The sequence below is a fragment of the Arvicanthis niloticus genome, chromosome 16 (genome assembly GCF_011762505.2).
Source record: "Arvicanthis niloticus isolate mArvNil1 chromosome 16, mArvNil1.pat.X, whole genome shotgun sequence".
In the NCBI taxonomy this organism is placed as follows: Eukaryota; Metazoa; Chordata; class Mammalia; order Rodentia; family Muridae; genus Arvicanthis; species Arvicanthis niloticus.
Genome location: NC_047673.1, coordinates 4,766,471 through 4,788,432, shown reverse-complemented (window position 1 = coordinate 4,788,432; position 21,962 = coordinate 4,766,471). Strand labels below are relative to the sequence as shown.

The following is a 21,962-nucleotide window of genomic DNA, read 5'->3' as shown; positions in this document are numbered from 1 at the left end:
ATCCATTGTGGTGTTTCACTTCCATGGATGTCATCACTCCAATGCAGGTTAGCTCACACCCATTGTGTTTCTGATTGTCTAATACTTTGGGTAAGCATGTTATTCCCAATCATGTGCATATGTTCTCTTCAGTAGCCTTTCATATGATTTAAGGGAAGAGAAAGATGGCTGATGCATTTTACCAACGTTCTAATTGCATAATTTTTTAAACAGAAGAGATGTATGTGAGTGCTCTGTTTGCTTATACACCGTGTGCCAGAAGAGGGCACCAGATCCCATTACAGATGGTAGTGAGCCACCTTGTGGTTGCTGGGAATTGAATGCAGGACCTCTGGAAGAGCAGCCATTGCTCTTAACCACAAAGCCATCTTTCCAGCCCCCTAACTGCATAGGTCTTAATACTGTGTTCATGTATGCATCACTCTGATCTGAATTACTGAACATTACTTCCTTCCAGTGCAAAGACCACCCACATTTCCTGAGAGTTGGGTCCAATGGCAATAGACTCAGCTCTGGTCAGGAACAATTTACTCCTCTTTCATATCTGAGCTTGTCCGATTATAAATGTTCAGGAGGTCAGTTGTCGCTAGCACTTGAGCCTGCACTCCTCTCACCTTCTGTCCTCCACGGTTCCCAATGACCAGTGTGCCCTTGGTCTTAATGGCTTTTCCTTGACATGATTTGTTGGTGTCTCCTGATAGTGTCTTAGCTTTTTCTTTCAAGGTTTCCCCTAAATATTTCTATGTGGTGGTCACCATATGCTCAATCTTCTTGGGGTTCTTCCACCTTTAGTGTGGATATTGATACTTTTCATCAAAATTTTGAAGTTCTCAGCCGTTGTTTAGTTGCTTTTCTGGCCCTACCTCCCACTCCCATTGTGTTCACATGGAAACAGCTCTCATTCTCTAGTCACTGTCTTCCTTTTCTTTTTGTGTGCTTCAGGCTGCCTTTGTCTCTACCAACCTACCTTTAAGGTTGCTCTAGTTTCCCTCTGCCAGATTGAAAGGCTGTTAAAATGTGCAGTCAGTACTTCAATTACTCTTTTGAACTCTAGAATTCCTCTGACTCATTAAAAAAATTCCTATTGTTTTTGTAATTTTCCATTTGATGAGAAAAAGATGGGGTTTATTTTCAATGGCAAACTATCGACTGTGATAGCCACCAGGCGGGTGCTTATTCTATTGTAGAATCTGACTTCTGCATAGATCCAGAAGAAGCTTGCTAAGCAATAGTCAAAGCAGATATAAGATATTCTAGCTTCAGCAGCATAAATACCGACTTTTTTTCTTAAAAACTTACATGCTCATGCTTTCTGAACAACAAAACAGTTACAGACAGAGTAAAATATGTACTCATAAAATCATCCTAAAACTTTATAGCCCATGACTTTGACAGTTACTATTATTTTCAGTTGTCAGTTTAATATTAATAGGCACACCTCATGGTGTATTTCCAGGGAATTTTCAGAGGCATATAACTGAGGTGGGAGGACACACCCTGAAAGTAGACAGTACCATCCCTAGGGTCTAAAGTCCTAGATTAGAGAGGAAAGGGAAAAAAAGGATTGAGGAGCAGCAGTCATCTCTCTCTGACTCCTCACTGTACCTGCAATGTGACTAGTTGCCTCATGCCCCTGCTGTAGTACCTTCCCACTGTGCTGGGCTGTACTTTCATATCATAAACCAAAAAGAAACCCTCCCAAGTCAGTAGTCAAGGCTGTGCCATAGCAAAAGAAAAACAACTAGAAGAACCCCAAGGGAAGTGTCAGTGGGCCACTGCCTCACTTTAGAACTTTGCTGTGCACAGACCCATGCGTGTCATCCACGCACATCCATGGCACCTACAGCGGCAGCATTTGTAATGTTTGGCCTCTATCTCCAAACTAGATACAACATGTTTGATAACCCCGATGTTGCAGATGGGCTAAGTGTCATTTGAAGAGTTAAGTCACGGTCTGGTCACTAGGTCCCTTCTCCATCTCTACATTGCCCTCCTGTTTATGCAAAGTCTCTACTTTCTTTGGATTCAGGGGTCATTCACAGTCCAGGATAATCTCAAGTCACAATTTTTAGTCACTTTGGCCGTGATTGTTCTCACAAGTCAGATACAGATTGCCAGGGTTGAAAACTGCTAGCTTTGGGGCCATTGTCCACCCAACTGAAAAAACCAAGGATCACTTGTAAATTTAAATGTATATAGATCATTTTTCTACAAAAGACATTACTCAGATTAATAGAGGAGACTTGAAAGGGAGCTGGAGATTCAATGGCAATAATGCATTTTGTATTTCTTGGCTTTAAAGGGTGAATTGAGAGTTTATGGAAGAATATTTAGTAAACATGTACTGCTTGTGGGTGACCGATCACTAAGTTGACAGCTTAGATATGACTTAGAAGTTACTTTTACTGGCTTTTGTGGTCTGTGGTATCTCTCACAAAGGGTCCTCTGTAGAAGGCTTGTTGGTCCTGTTGGAAGGTGATGGATCATGAGGGTGCCAACCTCATCAATGGGTAGGTCACTGAACTCAGAGATAAACTGGCCACCAGGAGGCGAGGCCTAGCAGAGGAGCATGCTTTTAGGATCTCTCGTGTCCCAGGCCACTTTAAAGCTGTTTCTAGTGCTGGGAGGTGAGCAACCATGGACTGAGACTTTCAAACCGTGGGCCAAAGTAAACTATCACTCCTTAGATTTTCAACACGACTATGTCAATGAGATGAAAACACATATTATTTTCCCCTTTTCCATAAGTTTATGAAAGTCCAAAAAGTATGAAAGAACATAGTAAAAAATTGTGTAGAGAATAAGGAAGTGGGACAGGACCTATGGACTCCCATACAGCCTGGTGATTTGAGGCTCAAGCAGGAAGGGAAACAAATCCATGAAGCCCCACAGGACAGCTCTGCTTCACATTCTGACATCTTACTCCCTTGCTCTGGTTTGTTTCTGTTTCTCAGCAAAACATACATTGCCAACATCAGCTTCTTGATGGACCTGATAAGATTGGTTCTCAGAAGTACATGGTAGATTTCTGGCCTTGCTTTTCAGTCTTAGTCACATGGTAGACGACAGTGAGTTACCCAGTGATCTATTAAGTTTGAAGATATAAGCAAGAATAATTATTCTAGAAAGGGAAATAAATTATGCTATCACAGTGGAAACTTTATTCCCCTTAGAATTTACACGAGTAATTTGCATAAAGTCTGAATCTCAGACTTCTTTAGAAGTATGGAGTGCAGAATCCAGTAACCATCTTGTATTCTAGTAAAATTGTTAAGTGAATTCAGCTCTAGTGATTTTCATTCCTAACCATGTTTATTTGAATGACTCTGCTTTAATAAGCATAACTACTGTTTACACTGGGCTATGACCTTTATGATCATCTTTACTCTTATACCTAGATTGGCTCTGACTTGTACACTGTGGTATTCATGAGCTTTGGAACAAGATGGTGGCTCAAAGACCACTGAGTTTAAGAACTTTGTCCCTTGTAAATGTGCTGGAGATGCAGACATTCACATTTCCTGTGACTGACCCATGCAGCGGGCACTTCCTATATGACTGTTTGTTCATTCACTGTTCATGAAATCGTACCCATTTGAGAAAAGAGAACTGTTTCCACATTCATAATCTTTATAATATAGGTTTTATGAACTTAATATACACTTGGCAACTGAAACTCACGACGCTAGTGACTAATTCACAAGACACCCAAATGTTAAGTCATGGTAGAGGGTTGAAACAAAAATGACTTCAATGGGAACTCAGTTCTCACTGATCTGCAGGTCCACTCAGTAAAAATTCCAATATTTAGTTACTTTTACCATTTTGGGCTCCTGGAACAGGGCTTCACAGACCTGGAGGCTAAGGGAAGAGTATTTCATTCCTCACTATTCTAGAAGCCTGGAAGTCCAAGGTCAAGGTGAAAGACCATCTACTGAGGGTGCTGCTGGGCTTGAAGTTAGCTAGCCCTCCTTTCTAAGCTTCCAGAAGGCAGAGGACCTTCTGGAAAAGCAAGCCAGTTCTTTTTCATTGCACATCAAACCCAGCTGTTGTCTCCTCCTTGTCCTTATTACCTCCTAAAGCCTTTCTAATACCTCCTACTGAAAAGTGAGGTGTCAGTACATACCCAGAAAAGCACACAGTGCAAAGCTCAGGTCCTGACTCTGAAGATTACAAACCCCTGTCCCCACCCTTGCTAGCCCAGTCTGTCTCTTGTTCTTATGCAGTTTTATGCCATGCCCAAGCTCACCTCAGGAAAAATTCATCAGGTGACATTTACATGTGTTTTAAAATTAATGGTGATAACATTAAGAGAATTACAGGTACAGTGAAGAAAATCCAAGTTGGGACATAATGACTACCATTAAACAAATCACCTTCCTCCCATGGCCCCATTTCTGACCAACATTGTCTACTAGGCTTACTGACATCTGGTGTCCCTTTACAGCCCACACGCCCTTTTCCCTCTACAATCTTCCTTCAATGTGCCCTCCTTTGTTTTTTTTCTCTAGCCTTACTGACATCTGCCTACCAGATAGCTCTGCCTTTTCCTTGGCATATTCTGCTTTTGTCCTTTCCACATCTGTAAGATGGATCAATTAGGATTCCCTGAAAATTTAATCACAAGTGATTTCTAACATTTCCATGTAAAATGTGAGTGCATTTAGCTTCCAGATTTGTTAGCTGTTGCTCTAGGTTTCGACCTCTATGAAATGAATTTTTATACTAATTGTTTGAGCTTTCTTCCTTGCAGTGTTGGGGGTTGGCTTAGTAGCAGGCAAGGACAAGGTGTCTAGGACCTACTAGGCGCCATAAATAGGAAGCAGTTGTGAGGTCAGGAGGAAGCAGCTGTTACAGGAGAAAAAGGAAAGGAAGAGTGTGTAACAGAGACCTGAGTATAACCAACATTAGGTTGAATGTGATGGATATTCAAGGAAAGAAAAACTATGCTCTGGGTTTTCACAAAACCGAGTCGTGGTCTCAGAGGCACTGAGAGACATAAGCACCGGGTTTAAGGTCTGAAACAGTTTTATGAAGGTGCCAACAGACAGCAAAGGTGTCCTTCAATCTGAGGTGCAGCCACTGGACATCCACGGTAGAGGATGGAGGGATAGCCTTCAAGGCTAGGATTGAGTCGGTAAAACCTTCAGTTATAAGAATGGCAAAACAGCAGCTGAAGGCATGGCTAAATGATTACGGACACTTGTTACTTATCCACAAACCCAGATTCCATTCCCAGCACTGACTTGGCAGCTCGCAAACACCTATAACTCTAGTTCCAAGGGACTGGATGCCCTTTTTCTTCAGAGAGCAGTATACATATGGTCCACAGACAGACATACCTGCAGGTAATACAGTCATACATGTGAAATACAGATCCTTTTAAAAATGACAGAATGAAAATATGGATCATAAGGTCTCAATAAATGTCAGGTATAATATCAGCACCGGTATAGCAGAATTGTGGAGAGGAGGAAGCAGCAAGTTGGTTCTCAATTAATCAGAAAGCATTTTAGAACTTCTCAGCCACTCCTCCAGCCTCAGTCATTATAAGGGAATTAAGAAAGCACGAGGGTTGTTGAGTGTGCTGGACCTCTGCAAGAAGCCACACACATAACTTAAATAAATAAATACGGTTTGTCATAAACTAACTTCTAAATTCCAGTTCTTGGCAATTCCTTGGAGTGATCTAGTGAGTCCATTTTGGATTCAAATATCAGCAATTTTAATCTATCCCAACATGGATTATTTTTTTTACGGCATTTCATTTTGTAAATTAGTAAAGGTATTCCAGATTGAGTCTGAGTGATGGGGTATGTGGTGGAGAAAGAAAATCTTTCTGGGAGTACCCCAAGCCAAGATACTCACCTGCTACAGAAGCTTATGATGAAGACTTGGTAACAAGAGCCCATTAACACCTAGGCCTTGTTGCTAAGCATTCAAGCACCATCTTCTCCATCACTATCCCTCAGTAAACCAGCTCTATTAACTCCCTAACTTTCTAGAATGTTGCAGGAAGTTAGAGCTGAAGAGTTAATATGAAATGTTGAAAGCAGCGATCCAAAGTCTTCTACGTTCTGCGTCCAGGCTGGGTATCTTTGACAGCACAGGAGTGCCAGCTTCCATCACGTTTTCTCACAGCAAGACAGCCTGTAGAAGTGATTCATCCCGATGCTTCCTTAGGATGCGTTCAGGCATGCTGTGCACTTCCTTCCAATCATCCATCTAGGGTGGACACTACTCAAATACGAAAGTGTCTTTTTAGGAAAGGAAAGTTACAGACCCATAATGGCTAACTGTAAGAACATTTTAATCATCTGGAGTCATCAACTAAAACACAAACAGGAGGAAAACAACCATCAACATTTCTTAGAAAAGTACTTTATGAAGTCTGAAGACAAGGAGACAGTCCAACAACATCCATGTGACTGAAGAGATAAGTTTGGGGCTTAGCAACTCAACAACATTTCATATATAGAAAATGTTTTTGATATCAGCATAAATTAAATGCACAAAGGACTGTCATATTCTTGGGAAAAGGAAATGCAAACATTTTCATACACAAAATTAGAATAAGATTCACTACTTTCAGTGAAACTCATGGTTTTATTGAACCATTAGATAACAACGTCCTACAATAAGACTTTACATGGATAGAATTTTTAAAAAGACTGAATACAAACTATCTGACATTAATCAAGCTGTTGATGTATCAATTTATTGCATGTCAGTACAGAAAAATAGAAAGTATACCTTAAGAGAAATGTTAAAAAAAAAAAAAAAGAAACCAACCACAAACCCCCACAAATGTTTCCTTGCCATGGTTAGCGCATAGTTAAGAGGACATTAAAATTTGAGCTATAAAATTTTATTACTATTTCAAAGAAAATATGGCAATAACAAAATTATGGCTCAGATTATGAAACTGGACTAACTTACTTCATACTGAATGTTCCTATATGGAAGTTGATTTTTAAGTACATCTTGTACCGACAGAAATTGTTACAAATGATGTTGCACACACACCTGTTATATGTTTATATTGCACTTTTTGTCAAAAAGTGTGGTTTATACAGTCCTATCTTTAATCTAGTTTTTTAAAATACAAAATATAAATGGAGGTATCTCTGTGTCATTGGCAAATGTTGACTAGAATAAGATGACTACCTGCCTGCCACACACGGCAGCAGTGCTTCTGATGAGGGGGAGGTGCATATGCAGTGAGAATAGTTTTGCATTTTCTATTCTAGCAAGCTAAAAAATAGACCCCTGTTCTGTGTCAATTCTATCTTTTACCTGAGTCACATGACAATACCTAAGTTTAAGTAGACATTCCAAAAGAGTTACTTATGACTAATTTTTCTTTGCAGTTCTCTTTAAAATATATAATTGACAAGGCTTGAGGGATAATCAGAGGGCTCAAATGTCAACGATGGCCTAGATCAGTGGTTCTCAACCTTGCCAATGCTGTGACCCTTTAATACAGTTCCCTCATGTTGGGACTCTCCAACCATAAAATTATTTGTTGCTACTTTATAATGTAATTTTGCTGATATGAATCACAATGTAAATATCTGATATACAGGCTATCTGATATGCAACCCATGTGAAAGCTCTCCAAGATAGCTTTAGCCATCTCTACCAGGTCTACTTCTACCCAAGCCAAATCTAACAGAAGGGCAAGCATCAGTAGGTGTGAACCTCAGGAAAACACATGCCATCGCTCCAGTGATATCACCAGAACCATGATCTCTTTCAACATTACGTGTCGCTAGCCCACCATAAGTGTATTTAACCAACATAAGCTGTTGTGTGACCCATTTTACAGCAACATTTAATGGATGTGTCACCACAATCAAAACCTTAAGACAGTTACATGAGGCACAAGGGTCACCTTGTTTTACGGTTTTGATCTAAAATTGTGTTCTGAAGTTTTCTGTTCATCCACCTCACCAGTTACTTATTTCCGCCTCTAGCTTAAGAATGGAGTCACCAACTGCTGTCAGGTGGCTTCTAGTCTATTAGTATCCTTTAGTCTATAACAAATACTTTCTTCTTTTAGTATGCAGTATTCTCTGTAGGATCCTTTTTTTTTTTTTTTTTTTTTTTTTTTTTTATGTCTCACTCTCTATTACCCTTTAAAATACAGAATTTAAGATTTTTTTCTAACTAAGTTTATCTCTCTTAAGTCTCACTCTCTATTATTCTTTAAAATACAGAATTTAAGATTTTTTCCTAAGTTTATCTTGTCCTGTTTAGGGTATTTTTAGTATTTATAAATTCATAGTAGCTGCATAACTGACAGACCATGACCATTCCCATCAGTGATGAGTCTGAAGTGAAGAAGTGACTCCTGCAGTAGTCATATTTCACTGAGACCAAAAGAGAGTTTTCAGAAATGATGCTGGAGTGCATCACAGCCCCTGAAAGTCTGAGTTTGTTTTCTATCCCACTCATCTAAAGAAATTATATCAAACACATAGCTGGTAATAAGAGATGTTCTAAGTCCTTAAACATAGCTGTCTCTGCTAAAGTGAAGTGCTCTCTCTAGGAGAGCCAGGTGCTGTTCTTCTACCCCTCAAGTCCTAGCCAGCAAAAGCTAAAGACAAAGCAGCAGAGAAAACAGCAAGGAAGGAACAGCTGTCCCATTTCAGTGGATGATACATAAAACACATTGGTAAATTCCTCCAGGCCAGGGGACTAATGAAAACAGAACTCCAATACAGTACTCTGTAAATGTAAAAACTAGCTAAGTATGCCATGACAGCTCAAGTCTACATTCTGGCTGTTGCCACATTGCCCTTTCAGCAGACTAGTATTCAGGATAGTCATTCTACATAGCAAAGATTGACGAGATGAAAAGCAGCCTTTAATTGTGGTGAATTTACACATACAAAATACACCCTCCACAATGAGTTACCAACTCTTTAAAAAACAAGACTCTTTACAATTAATAATTTATAGAAAAGCATTATTCTTTAGAAATTATACTTGCTATACATTATTGTTTTCTAAACACTGGCATAAAATGAAGGCTAAGAATGCTACTTGGCAAAAGTGCTTCTAGCCCTATGTTCATGGAAAGTTTTAAATGAAGGTCAAGACTACTGACGCATTATTACTGTGCTCTAGCTGCTTGTGGAAGTCAATAAATACAGCTAAGCTATCTGCAATCATGGGTTGGAGCCGACATAATGTGCAAGGGCTCAAGCACATCTACCTGGTGGGTGAGGACTGTGGGAAAGGACTTGGCAGGTTCCACCTCCTCACTGGAATGTTACCAAATGCTTCCAGGCTTCAAAGGGTTCACTTTGACAAGTACAACTTCCCACCTACAGCTCCTTAATTGCTACATGTGTAACAGGCTGGGAAAAGCTTTGGAATCCCTTCAATCCCACCAGTAAAAACTGACAAATTTTCCTAAGATTGTCCCTTTATATAGCCCACTACACAGAACTGAAATATTAAGCCATACTTGGTTATTTGCTTTTTGTTTTTCTTTCATTTTGAAATTTACTTGCAAAAAGTTCAATAAATGATGCTTGCCTCTGTCAGGTCAGGCACATCCTAGGTACTGGGACTTCACTCAGATGAAAGCATTGCATAAGGCTGTGTACATACATGTTGAGTTATCCTCACTCAACCATTGGCTAGTTCTAGCCCTAGGCTGAAACTGTTTAGCTGAAGATTCACAAACTGACAAAGGCTAAAATTTTGTTTGCAACCAAACTCACAAATGTTAAAAAGTTCAATATACAAAGAAAGCTGTATTAAAATGCTAACTTCCTATCCCACTAGCCACGATCCAGACAGCTCCTAACAAAAACACAGTACATCTATATTGGAAAAAGGTCCTGTTTATTATTAGGAAAAAGCCGGATCTCAGTAGCAGCAGAACATGGAATCTTCCCACAGGCCTCACACTCATTCCTCACCAAAACAAAATAGAGTTTACATAAAAATAGATATAACCCAGGAAACCATATACATTGGCATGTGACCAGTGTTATTTACATTAAAAATATCGCATTGCATAAGTCAAGAATAAACACCACCATGCACTTGATCTTAACGTCTAAGGTGAAGACGCAGCAGCACTTGTGTGCTTACCGGGACTGTCCCAGTGTTCATTAAAGGAGTGACACACACCTCAAGGTTTCCTGTTTGCATCTCCATCTGAGTACAACTTAGATCTTACCACTTACTCAACAAGAAACTTTTGGATGACATCTATCTAACCAGCATGTTAAACTAAAGTATTTCACCAGGCTGGAGTTCTGATGGGAATATTAAACACTCTCAAGAAGCCCAGTTTGAAAATTTGGAGAGTTATAGGATCATCAGAATGGAGTGCTGAGGCCGTTCAAAGCTCAGAGTCACTGTGCAGACCAGTATGAACACACACCCAGAAAAGACATCATCATTCTCCACACACTGAAACCCAAGGCATTCATCAAGAGGGTGGCATCAGATGATGGTGACATTGGATGATGTTTTTGTCATGTCTTCGGGAGAATGACTTTTGATCACCTCCTTGATAAATTGTTCTAGAGCGGTGAAGTAGCCTTGGCACTGCCATGTGTCGTTGTGTGTCCCATCTGGGAAAATGGCTAATCTCTTAGTCCGGGATGGGGAGAGCTCGTAGAGCTGTTTCATCATCACAGGTGGAATCAACTGGTCAGAGAGGCCAGAGATGAAGAGAGAAGGCATCCTGCACTGGGAGATCTTTCTGTAGGACAGAAACTTGTTTTTATAGCACCATAAAGGAAGGTAACGCATTGGGAAGAATGAAAACAGAGTGCTGGCCATGTGTGGTATGCTTAGGAACGTGTTCTCCACCATGATGGCTGAGATCCTATGAGAATTCTCAGAAGCCAAGTGAATGGCCACTGCTCCTCCCAGGGAGCGGCCAAAAAGGAAAACCTTGGTTTTATCGAGGTCAGGTCTAGTCATCACATAGTCTAGCACGGCTTCAGAATCCAAATACAGTCCTTCTTCACTGGCTTCTCCTTCACTTTTTCCATACCCCCGGTAATCAACAAGCACAAGATTCACTTTGAGGTTTACCAGCATAAGCAGTGCGTTCGGTAACCTGTGGCCTATGTTGCCTGCATTTCCATGAAAATAAATTATGGTTGGGCAATAGGGGGAATTGTCTCCAGTGTATCTCACCAAGATCAGATTCAGACGCACTCCATCTTTGGTTCTGATGAAAATGTTTTCGTGGGGAATACCCGTGGGCATGGGAACATAAAGGCGGGAAGAAGATGGCTGTTCTGGAAAGTAGAGCAAGACATCTTGGAATTTATATAAGATACCTGCAATTGACACAAATATTAACAAAAGTAAGACAATCCCTCCGTACAAATGAAAAGTCACTATTAAAGGTAACAGAGAGATGCGGCAGAGAGCCCAAGACCAGGACGCCAAGGCCAGTAGCCATCTTTCAATGAAGCTCCACAGCATCCAGGATTTTTCCATGGTAGCTCCACGTAGGTATCCTAGAAGACACAGAGAGAACCAGTGACTCAGCAAGCACCTCTACTTCAAAGGTAAAATCCGTCATGAACTGCACTTGGTACTCTAGGAACTGCCATCACTCTGGGTTTTCACAGCTCCCTGTCAGGCCCCACCCTCTATCTTCCCAACCTGTACTCGTGAGCCACATTCACCAACCCTCCGCTGTGAAACGTGAACCACACTCACCAACCACCCGTTGTGAAATGTGAACCACACTCAACAACCCTCCTCTGTGAAATGTGAACCACACTCACCAACCCTCCTCTGTGAAATGTGAACCACACTCACCAACCCTCCTCTGTGAAACGTGAACCACACTCACCAACCCTCCGCTGTGAAATGTGAACCACACTCACCAACCCTCCGCTGTGAAATGTGAACCACACTCACCAACCCTCCGCTGTGAAATGCTGTTATCTGCTTCCTGTACTCATTCATGTGTTCTCAGTGATTTGACAAAACAGAACAACAAACAAAGCTTAAATGCCATTCCCAGCTTTACACATTAAGGAGATGGAGGCTTGGCTCTCGGGCTGCCGTCCTAGCTCTACAAGAAGTCAGGAGGCAGCATGCTTCTTGGAGCCCCTCCTACCCTCAGTTCTTTCAAATCCCTTTCTTTAAAAAAAAAAAAAAAAAAAAAATCTACATTCACTCTGATTCACTCTGATAAAAAAAATCTACATTCACTCTGATAAAAAAAATCTACATTCACTCTGATAAAAAAAAAAAAAAACAAAACAAAGGAGCAGCGAGGGCTAAAGACACAGGACCCCAAGTTCATGGAATGTAGATGGTTAAGAGAGACACACTTGTCCAGGGCAAACTGTACTTATAAAGAGTGGACTAACAGGTTTGAACCTACCAAAACTGATCCAAAGTAACGTATTCTATATTGTATTACTTCCAGAAAAACCTTAATATTCCATATCAGACTGAAAACAACCCTGATTGTAAGCGCTGTGAGAAATCCATCGCAGCTTCTATGCTCCTCCATGAGGTCAGTCATGGGTCAGCAAAAGAGCCAGTGCTAACAAAGTCAAGCTGTGATGAATGCACACAGATCTTGAGAACCAAAGATAAAGGACCCAAGAGGACATGCCAGACACAACAGTAACACAGAGCCCTGAAACAGTAACTACCATCAGCGAAGATGACACCCCACCGGAAGGCAGTAACAAGTAACTACCATAAGAATACACCCTGCCAGAAGGCAGTTTTGTATTGAAGTTTACCAGGTGAGCTCTCTAGAGATGAGGAGGAACTTCAGTTTGAGGCCAATGCTGGCCACTTAGACTGTATCTCAGAAATAAAGTTTATGCATATTATTATAAATGGAAAAAGAACATGAGACAGTTTTTAAGTTTCTTTAAATGCTTCAAAAAGTACTAATAAGCTACCAAGAGTACTTAATAACTGATTGCCAAAAATAAACTTACAGATTGGTCGAAAGTCTATTATTTCATGAGTTTTTACTACTGCTTCACACTGTCAAGAATGGCCTTGAACTTCTCTCCTCCTGACTCTCCATCTGCAGTGTGGAACTACAGGCCTCTACCATCATGCTCTGTTTTATACGTGCTGGGAGCTAAGCTCAGCCAGGCACGCTAGGCAACTGACTCCTTCCACCCTCTCAGTCTTCATGCTTCAATTTTATTCAAATGAATCATTGTGAACACGAAACAACAGCAGAATCCTTTTTTTTTTTCCTTTGATTCCCAGAAATAAACACTGCCATCCAGTTGTAGCAAGCTTTATTACAGGAAAAGAAGCATTGAAGGTCAAAGAAAAACAAAACTTAAAAAAAAAAAAAAATACCCAAGCACAGCAGGTTATTAAATCTGGCTGGCCAAACACAACAGACCAATACACTGGGTGGCTTGGTTATTTTATGCTTTCCTGTCTCCTGCCAACAGCTCACATGCAGCAGTAGAGTCTAAAGACACATGGTCATGTGACTGACGACACGTGATGATACACGGTCAAGTGAGCTTAGGTCATTGGCTTCAACTTTATATGAAATATAAAAATGTAGAGAAAGCATATACAGGTCAATGATAAACCATCTGCTAGCACATGCAAAGCCTAGGACTTGAACCCCAGCTCTGCAAAGTAACAGAAACAATGACGATAACAAAATTTGTCACCTAGTTCTTGTCTGAATATTCTCTTCAGTAAAATGAGATTTAAAATAATTCCTACTTAAGACTGATCAGCAATAGAATTTTTAAAGAGCATTTATAATGCCACTGACATGATAATTCCATTTCCCCCTATAATGGATATTTCTGGCTCTACAGTTTTCTGGTTTTGGTTGAAGCTAATTGCCAATATCAGAATTTACTTAGTACATGTAAGACAGTAAAAATCTAGAAACATGTGACTATAAAGTGTGCTGCAATTGAATAATTAGCAGTAAGATGACTTACTTTTCAAATCAAAGTTCTTATTAAAGAGAGAAACTTGTAAGGGGAAACAGGAAGCCCATCATAATAGAAGAAGCACATTATAAAGTTCAAACCATCTGTTTATATCTGTTTAAGGTACTCTATAGTTACAACCCACAGCTACTACAGCCCTGAGCCCCTTCTCTTGTCTAAGAACTGTACTCCCCATGGCTATGTCCTCAAGACTAAAATGCCTATCAAGAATCCTGCAATGTCTTAAAATCATCAGCTTGCTAAAACTGAGGCCTACTCTAAGCAGTGGGTACTTAGGCCATCTGAGTGTATAACTGATTAATACTTAAGTAAAAAACTTTCCTCCACAAAACATTCCTCAGAAGTCCCCTTAGAGGATAACATAATTATGGTAACAAAATATGATAGACAGAATTTACAATGGGCAGTTACATCACAGTGCAGGAATAACTATGTGCCCATTTTGATGAAGACCAACTGAACTTCAGTTTTTTAGAGCAGATTAATAGAATGAGCATGCACGGATGTTTCCTTTGTGCTGCCAGACTGTGGGTCAAAATGACACCACAGGACCCAGCCTGTTGGCAATCTCTGCCTTATTCCACCACCCACCTCAAAGATACTCTTAGAAGAACTCCAACATGTGAATGTAATTTCAAGAAGAGTTTGCAGTCTTCTAAATTCGGTGAAACTGTCATTAGTTACTCTGAGCTTCTACTGAGATGCACTAGCGACACGTACAGCCCAGGTGTTCTGATGATGGAAATGAATGCTGCCAGTACTGAGGCAACTGCACAGATGAGTGCTCTGTTTCTAGTTGTTAATCAGACACAGAGTTAACAAGAGCTCCTTGTTTAGCATTTAACCTTCAGGCTTACTTACTTCCCTGGAAACCAGGGAAGGGCAGGCTACTAGCTGAGCTTCTGTGGAGCACTGTGACTGGATGTCAAAAGCATCCTACTGGTGAGGTCTTTCCTGGTTATGAGGACAGTGAAGGGCTACAGACAAGCCATGTTTAAGTGAGGGTTTCTCTGAGCTGAATGCCTTGATTGACAAAACGTAATAGCTGGTCCTCTGCTGGGTGCTGGATTCTACGACATGGACCGTTAACAAGACAGGGAACAGCCACACTGTGTGAGACCCTACTCCCTCTCTGGTGTCATCTTTCCATTATACCTGAGCTACCAATGGGAAAGATACACTTGGTGCCAACATGGCTTTCTAGCCAACACCACTCAATAATGCAGAGCTTGGCTCATGCCTCGTGTAGTATTTAGGTCTGCTGAGTCTGAAACACCCAGCTAACCCAAGACTCAGTCAGCAACATGACTGAGGTCAGCAACTGTCCCTCAAAGTATGTATGCTGCATGGCAAAACTTTATGAGATATCGCCAGAAAAGAATAAGCATTTGTGGAGTTATTTTGCATGCGAGAATGCATTCAGAAGTGATGGTTTGCTCACAGTTGGAATTTTTACGAACAATGGGGGTTGTGCAGCAGGAAGCATTAGACCTGTTTGTGAAGAACATAACACTAAGCATTGACCTCTTCCACGACATTCTTGTACATCGTTGCTGTGTGATATCAGCCTGTGTCTGAGGGAACACCTGATTTCATCTTTCTCAATGCTGCCCTTGCCATGTTGACATGACCTGACACCATCGAGTGTCTCTGAATGGCATCACTATGTGGACTTATTTAACCTTCAGGCTTACTTTCCCTGGAAACCAGAGAAGGGCAGGCTAACTCCATGAAACTCCTGGGAGTCTGAGCGAGCTCTTAACACACGAGAACAAACCTCACTGGCCATCCTATCCAGTTGATTAAGGTGGTAATCACTGTCAACTTTAATATCTACCATCTTCAGACTCTTCTCTCTCACCATGCAGGCTCCATCTAAGGTCTGTTCACTTACTTCTCGCACAGTCTGGATGTGGCTCTCCCCAATATCCCTTGGAATGACATGGGGGCTTCAGAAAATGGGCCTGTTACAAGGAAGTTAAGGCATTACAAGGACACAGTCTTCTTTATTAGTCAGGCCCTTCCACAGCATATTGCCCTGTACAGGCACAAAACAAGGAGCAGAGTGAACTTCTATAACCACAAGCCACAGATTTCTCTGCCTTTTAACACTAATTTTCTCAGGTATTGTATTTCAAGAACAGAAGCAAGCACCTTATCCCTTAAGTGGTTTCATTCTCAAGACTGTAGCACACTCCAGAATGAATTAGTCCTTATTAGCATGTCTGTTTTTACGCTTTCCATCACTGTTCTCCAATACCTGATGCCTCACTGACAGCTCAAACTACCCAAGCTAAACACATGTTCCTCTTCACTAAGTGCTTTGCATGTATCATATTAACTATGATCAAAAAAGTATAGGGTGCTAGAATTTATGCATTACAGTATTAATGCCACCAACCATACATGACACAATCAAAAAATATACATCCAACTACAATTATGCTTGACGTGTATGTGGATGAGAAAATAGCAATTACAGATAACTCTGGCTTTATGGACAGAGCATTCTGGGGTATGGCACTGCTGTTAGTGAGCACTTCTCAGGAAACAAAACACACGGACTATATTATAATGCAAAGCCAGGGGAGATAAGATTATTTTCTTGTAAGAGAACTGTTCCTGAGACACGAGCAGGAAGTATCAACTATGTCTTACACTGCATCAGAATTGTGAGGAGAATGCATCAAATAGTCACAGTAGTCACTTGGTGAGGTCCTTCAAGCTACATACTTCTCTTCAGACTCTGGAGACTTCCTGTCTTTATGTCTAAGATGGGCATACTGAGCTATGTATGACTTAGCTGTGCTGATGGTGGCACTGTTTTAGGAGACTGCGGAACCTTCTGGACCTTGGGCTTGTCTGGTGGATGTGACCTACCTACTAGGTGTGGACCTTGAAAGTTACAGTTCAGTGTGACTTTTACCCCAAGAAGCTCTGTGCTTTCTGGTGAGTGCCACATAAGAAGCTGCTATATAGCCCACCCCTGCCATCAGGGCTTCTGCTACTGCCATGCCATTTCTGCCCCTAACTTAAGGAGCTTCAGTGAGGTACAAGGAAAGCTGACTAATATACTAAGCATACTAGCCATGCTCATCTGACTTCATCGACCCTGTGCTGCCTTGCAGATGTGTGTTCTTGAAAGACACAGTTTTATTTCTAAGAAAATATACTTAGGGGCTGCAGAGATGGCTTAGTGGTTATACTGCTCACTCAACTCCCAACACCCACATGGTAGCTCGAAACTAGTCCTAGGGGATCCGATTCCTCTTCTGGACTCCACAGGCTCCTGCACACATAAAGTAAACATAATCTCACATAGGCACACACATACACACACACACATAAGAAACAAAACATTTAACTATCCTATAAACTGGTGCTTCAAAAAATAGAGTTCAATACCAAAGTTAAGCCTATCCTTTAGAATACTGCTGTGGCCCCAGGGGTGCTGTCAAACCCATCTGACCCACTGCAGATTACCACAGTTGTTAGGGTTAGTCTTGTGCTTTGTGTACTGAGAGGCCAGACTGCAACCCAGTCTTGGGGTATGTGTAAACCAATGTGCTGTAAAGAATGTTCCCCAATAATCCCTGACTGGTTAATAAGGCTGAGCTGTATGACTGTCCAGAGAGGACAGAAAGGCAGGACTTAGGAATGAGTTAGAGGTCTCAGAGAGAAACCAGGAGGGAGAAAGAGGTTGCCATTAGGCAGGATGGACCATGAGCATGTGGCCAAGAGAAGCTCAACCTGAGGACACAGATGGAATAGAGCAAGCTGGGTGAGACTTCAACAGCAAGTAACAAGGGCCCTATGGCTGGGACTAAGTTAGAAAAGCTCAGAACCTGCCCAGTCTAGGCTTACAGCTTGTAAATAAAAATGCCGGGTTTCTGTGTCTTTTATTTGGAAGTTAGACAGCTTTGTCTCTAAGCAGTGATTATTAGACTCCAACACATCTTACTATGTTACACCACTTAAAGACCCAGAACAATGCCATATGATGCCATTCTGAATCCTGTTGCTTAAAACTTACAGGCTGAACATGATCAATGTGCCACAGTTTTCCTGTTGTATGTGAGCTGTTCACATGGCAGACACATACTCATGACTGGACCTGCCAACACAAATTCCTGACATTACAGAGCAGAGTGAGGAAATCAAAGATCACAATCATCCATAATACAGCAAAACAACTCAAACTTCCACTACCTGTCCATCACAAAATAAATCAAGAAAAAACTTGAGCAAATATTTTAAAACAGGACAAAGCCAACCGTAGGGCTGGGATTCTTAACTTTACTAAGCAGCTGTCTGTACCACTTATTTTTAACCACTTAGCACAATTATTCATAGAAACACAAAGGATTCAGAATAATCTGAATACATACTTGACAAGGCCAGCAAAAAGGAAATTAGGGAGTTAAATTCCATGAGGTTCCTTATCCAGTAACATTTCACCCAACAGAGTAACAATTATATCAGTAACTGAAGCAATTGAATGAAGTAACTGTCAATGTGGTGTCAACTAGATAAGAATCTGGATAGATCTATTTCTTTATCATCGTCAAGTTTAAATTTTAATAAAGTTCAAAACTACCCCCCAAATAAAATTACTCTCTACTTAATCCACTTTAAAGTGGGAAAGGTGCAATTTGCATTTATTAACTGATTCTACCAACAGCAAGAGATCTCTGAAAACTCCCTCTGTGAATTACAAAATTGAGTTGCCTGAAGACTGTAAAAATAAAGAGCACAGGTCACTGTTGATAACCACATCACAACGGGACAACCTCAAGGTGCTCGTTAATTACTCCAAAGGAAATTAACAGATTCCAATCATATTTCACGGAACACAGAACTCCACTCTCACACCAACTTTTCTCCTTTGCTGCTAAGCACAGGAAGGAAGTTCTGATACTTTGCCAGCTGCACAGCAGAAATGCAAACACAAATAGCTGTTCTTGGTGTGCTGGAGACAGCACAGAGTGAGCTATCCATCTCCCTGATGGTTACCCACATGCCATCAGTAATAAGTAAGTGTGTTTTAATAGTCCTAGGGGACAGATGAACAGGATCTGCTGTGAAGATGCTGGAGGCCTGGAGGGTCCAGAGAGCATGGGAACCTGTGAAGAGAACGTTTCCATACTCCTCCAAGCAAAAGTTACTATCATTTCTGTGCTTTCCCTCTTGAAATCACAAAGCCTGTACAAATGCAGTCATCTTAGGCAAAAACTTGGATGACAAATGAATGTCACCAGGGACGTCAATGACAATTTGTTCTGAGATCATAAAGAAAGAAACTCAAGCTGGGCACTGTGAGCACTCATGTTAAACTGCAGAGTGATAAGCTATTGTGAACAGGACACGTTTCAGATATTACCGTAAGTTGGTATTTATTTTCTCATATTAAACAGATTTCACATAAGTACTTGAGCTCCCAGGCTCACTCTGAATGTAGGTGGCCCTTGCTGTGGAAAACACTGCACCTCTGGCAAGCAAATGTTAGGAATACGCATTGCTTTGTGATCTAAGACTTGTAAGACTAAGTGGCGTGTATTGTAATAAGGTATTAGGAAGCCTGCCACTTGCCAAACATCTTAATTACAAGAACTGGGGCTTGCCCTAGATCTACTCTAAAGTGGGGTGTTTTAGGGGCCTTGGGTTTTCCTGAGGCAGATCAATAATTATAAGAAAGAAATTGTAATCTTGGAGGATGAATGAACTAGAGAAACAACGACTGACAGCCCAGTACCTGAGCCTCCAATGTTCCTGCGAAAGGCCGCAGGCCAAGTGCTACCTGTAGTTGTATACACAGAAGTTAGCTTGCCTTCAGCTCGACTGGTCTTTCTGAATATCTATTTCCTAATATACAAAAGCAGGATGAAGTATTTAGTTCTCATGTGGCGAAAACGTGGTGATAAAACGCTGCCACTTCTGAGACAAAATTCAAGCATTTTATTATGTATTTCGGCAAAGCAAGTCTCAGTAAGCATTGCAAATCCCAGTTAAATCACAGCACTGACTCAAGTTATTAGGATGAAGCTTTATTTTTCTGTTGAGACCCAGCTCAGACTACAGATCCTCCAGCAAGCTTTCCTCAGACCTTGTCCCCAGTGTCACCAGTTCCATCCTGTAGTCTGGGCCGACTTATGTGGCAGTAGTTACTAACGGGTGATGAGCCTGCTTACACAGGCTGGGAGTTCCTCAATGGCAATGACCTTATGTTACTCCATGATACACTTTCAATGCATAGCAAGGTACAGAGCAAGTCCAACTCAATCAGAGCTCAACTGAGTGAAGTCTTAAGTAGCACAGCTGTGACATAACTCTGCATGGGCAATCATTAATTCTAAGTGAGGTGAGGCAGTGTTTTAGAAAAGAACATGTCTAAGCACTCACAGACATAAGGACTAATTCATGCCAGAAGACAGGGCAGACAGACAAAAACAAAACAAAATAAACAAAACCCAAACGTGCAAACTTAAAGTCAGTGTGCCACTTGGTTCCTGATGTCCAGTAAACAAGTGCAAAAGAGCAGAAGGAGGTTTACTTTAGGTTGACAGCTCCGTCAAGCACACTCCCTGAGGCATTATCGCTTCACACCAATGGTACAAGAAAAAAAAAAAAAAAAAGTCTACTCCGGGCCCAGTGACTTCAAGTGTGCCACAACTCTCTTGGTTTTATGGCCCCGTCGCTCGCTCGCAGCTGCGAGGTTCGCAGGTCTGCACCTGTTACAGACAAACGTGCCCGTCCCTCCGACCCAAGCCCGGGGTTTGCTGGGCGACTGTTCCAGGTGAAGAAGGGGAAGGAACCGTAGAAGACATGGGCTTCCGAACCCGAGCTGTGGGGTGAGGAGGTCGGGGAGGCCGCCCGCCCGCCGCCCGCCGCCCGCCGCCCGCGTCCCCGCCGCACTCACTCAGGCTCGCGGGCGGGCTGCGCAGTCGGCCGCGGGCTCGGAACCCGGCTCCGCGCAGCAGCGAGGCCCCGCGCCGCCCCCGCCGCTCCTCATCGTCCTCCTCCCGCCGAGGGGCCGCCGTCGCCACCGTCTAGCCCGGAGCTCCTGCGGCGCGGCTGGCGCAGCCTGCACTTCCGGCTCGCGCGCGGTGTCCCTGGCAAATGCCCCCGTCGGCCCCCACATAACCTGTTCTCCGGCTTCCTCTGGGGAGCACGAAGCCAACCGGTCCACCCGTCTGGGCATGCGCAGGACAATGTGCTCCGCCCTCGTGTTACGGTGGCCCGTAGGTACAGCTCCGCGTTTTTAGTCAGCTGATGTCTGAACAGACTCCGTGGAGCAAGGAGTCTTTTCCTTTCTTTTCTTTCCTTTCTTTTCTCTCCTCCCTTCTCTCTCTTCTTTTCTCTTTTTCTTCTGTATCTCTCTGCCTCTCGGTCTCTGTCTCTCCTCTGCCTCTGTCTCTCTCTCTACCCCCCATCCCCATTCCCTACTTTTCCCACCTCCATCGAAGTGAACCTACTAAGGCATTTACACGCATCCCTGACTCTTTGCAGTCGAGGTCCAGCTCGGGATCGTGTTCACTCTGAACTCTCCCAAATGTGCCTGCTCTTGTCTATGCTCTTTCTTTTATCTACACTAAACTTTCTCCTCTACCATGCCTAACTTTCAGGTCCTTCCTTTTTTAGCCCTCCCCCCCCCCCCCCCCCCCCCCCCACACACACTGAGGATAAAACAAATTTGCTTCTCCATTAACCATGCAGCTAAAAAACACATTAGAGCAAGAGCTTTGAATTAACTTCTAGCTTCTCTCGGCTCATAAATTCGCGGTTCTCATATCAGTAAAGCAAAGTCCCACCTGTGCCTGATGTCGGAGCTCAGGAGCTGTTGAGTAAGGCGCAGATGTGAGAGAGCTGTACAAAGCACTGCTGGTGCTCCTGTACACGTGCGGCTTTGCAACATCACAGGTAACGATCAAGAGATTAAGGGAAACTACAAAGAAGTTAACTGGCCACAAGGAGTCGTAGGATCTGGCTCCACTTTAAACTAGCCCT

The 21,962-nt window shown here is 42.1% G+C and overlaps 1 protein-coding gene across 1 annotated transcript; it reads right to left on the bottom strand.

The window, feature by feature from the left end:
* Nucleotides 1-8,083: 8,083 nt before the first annotated feature.
* Abhd13 (abhydrolase domain containing 13) lies at nt 8,084-21,146 on the bottom strand. Its single transcript, XM_034520559.2, has 2 exons — nt 20,875-21,146; nt 8,084-11,501 (listed from the first exon to the last, which is right to left on the bottom strand). The coding sequence occupies exon 2, from the start codon at nt 11,479-11,481 to the stop codon at nt 10,468-10,470; it is 1,014 nt and encodes a 337-aa protein (XP_034376450.1). The 5' UTR covers nt 11,482-11,501; nt 20,875-21,146; the 3' UTR covers nt 8,084-10,467.
* Nucleotides 21,147-21,962: the final 816 nt, after the last annotated feature.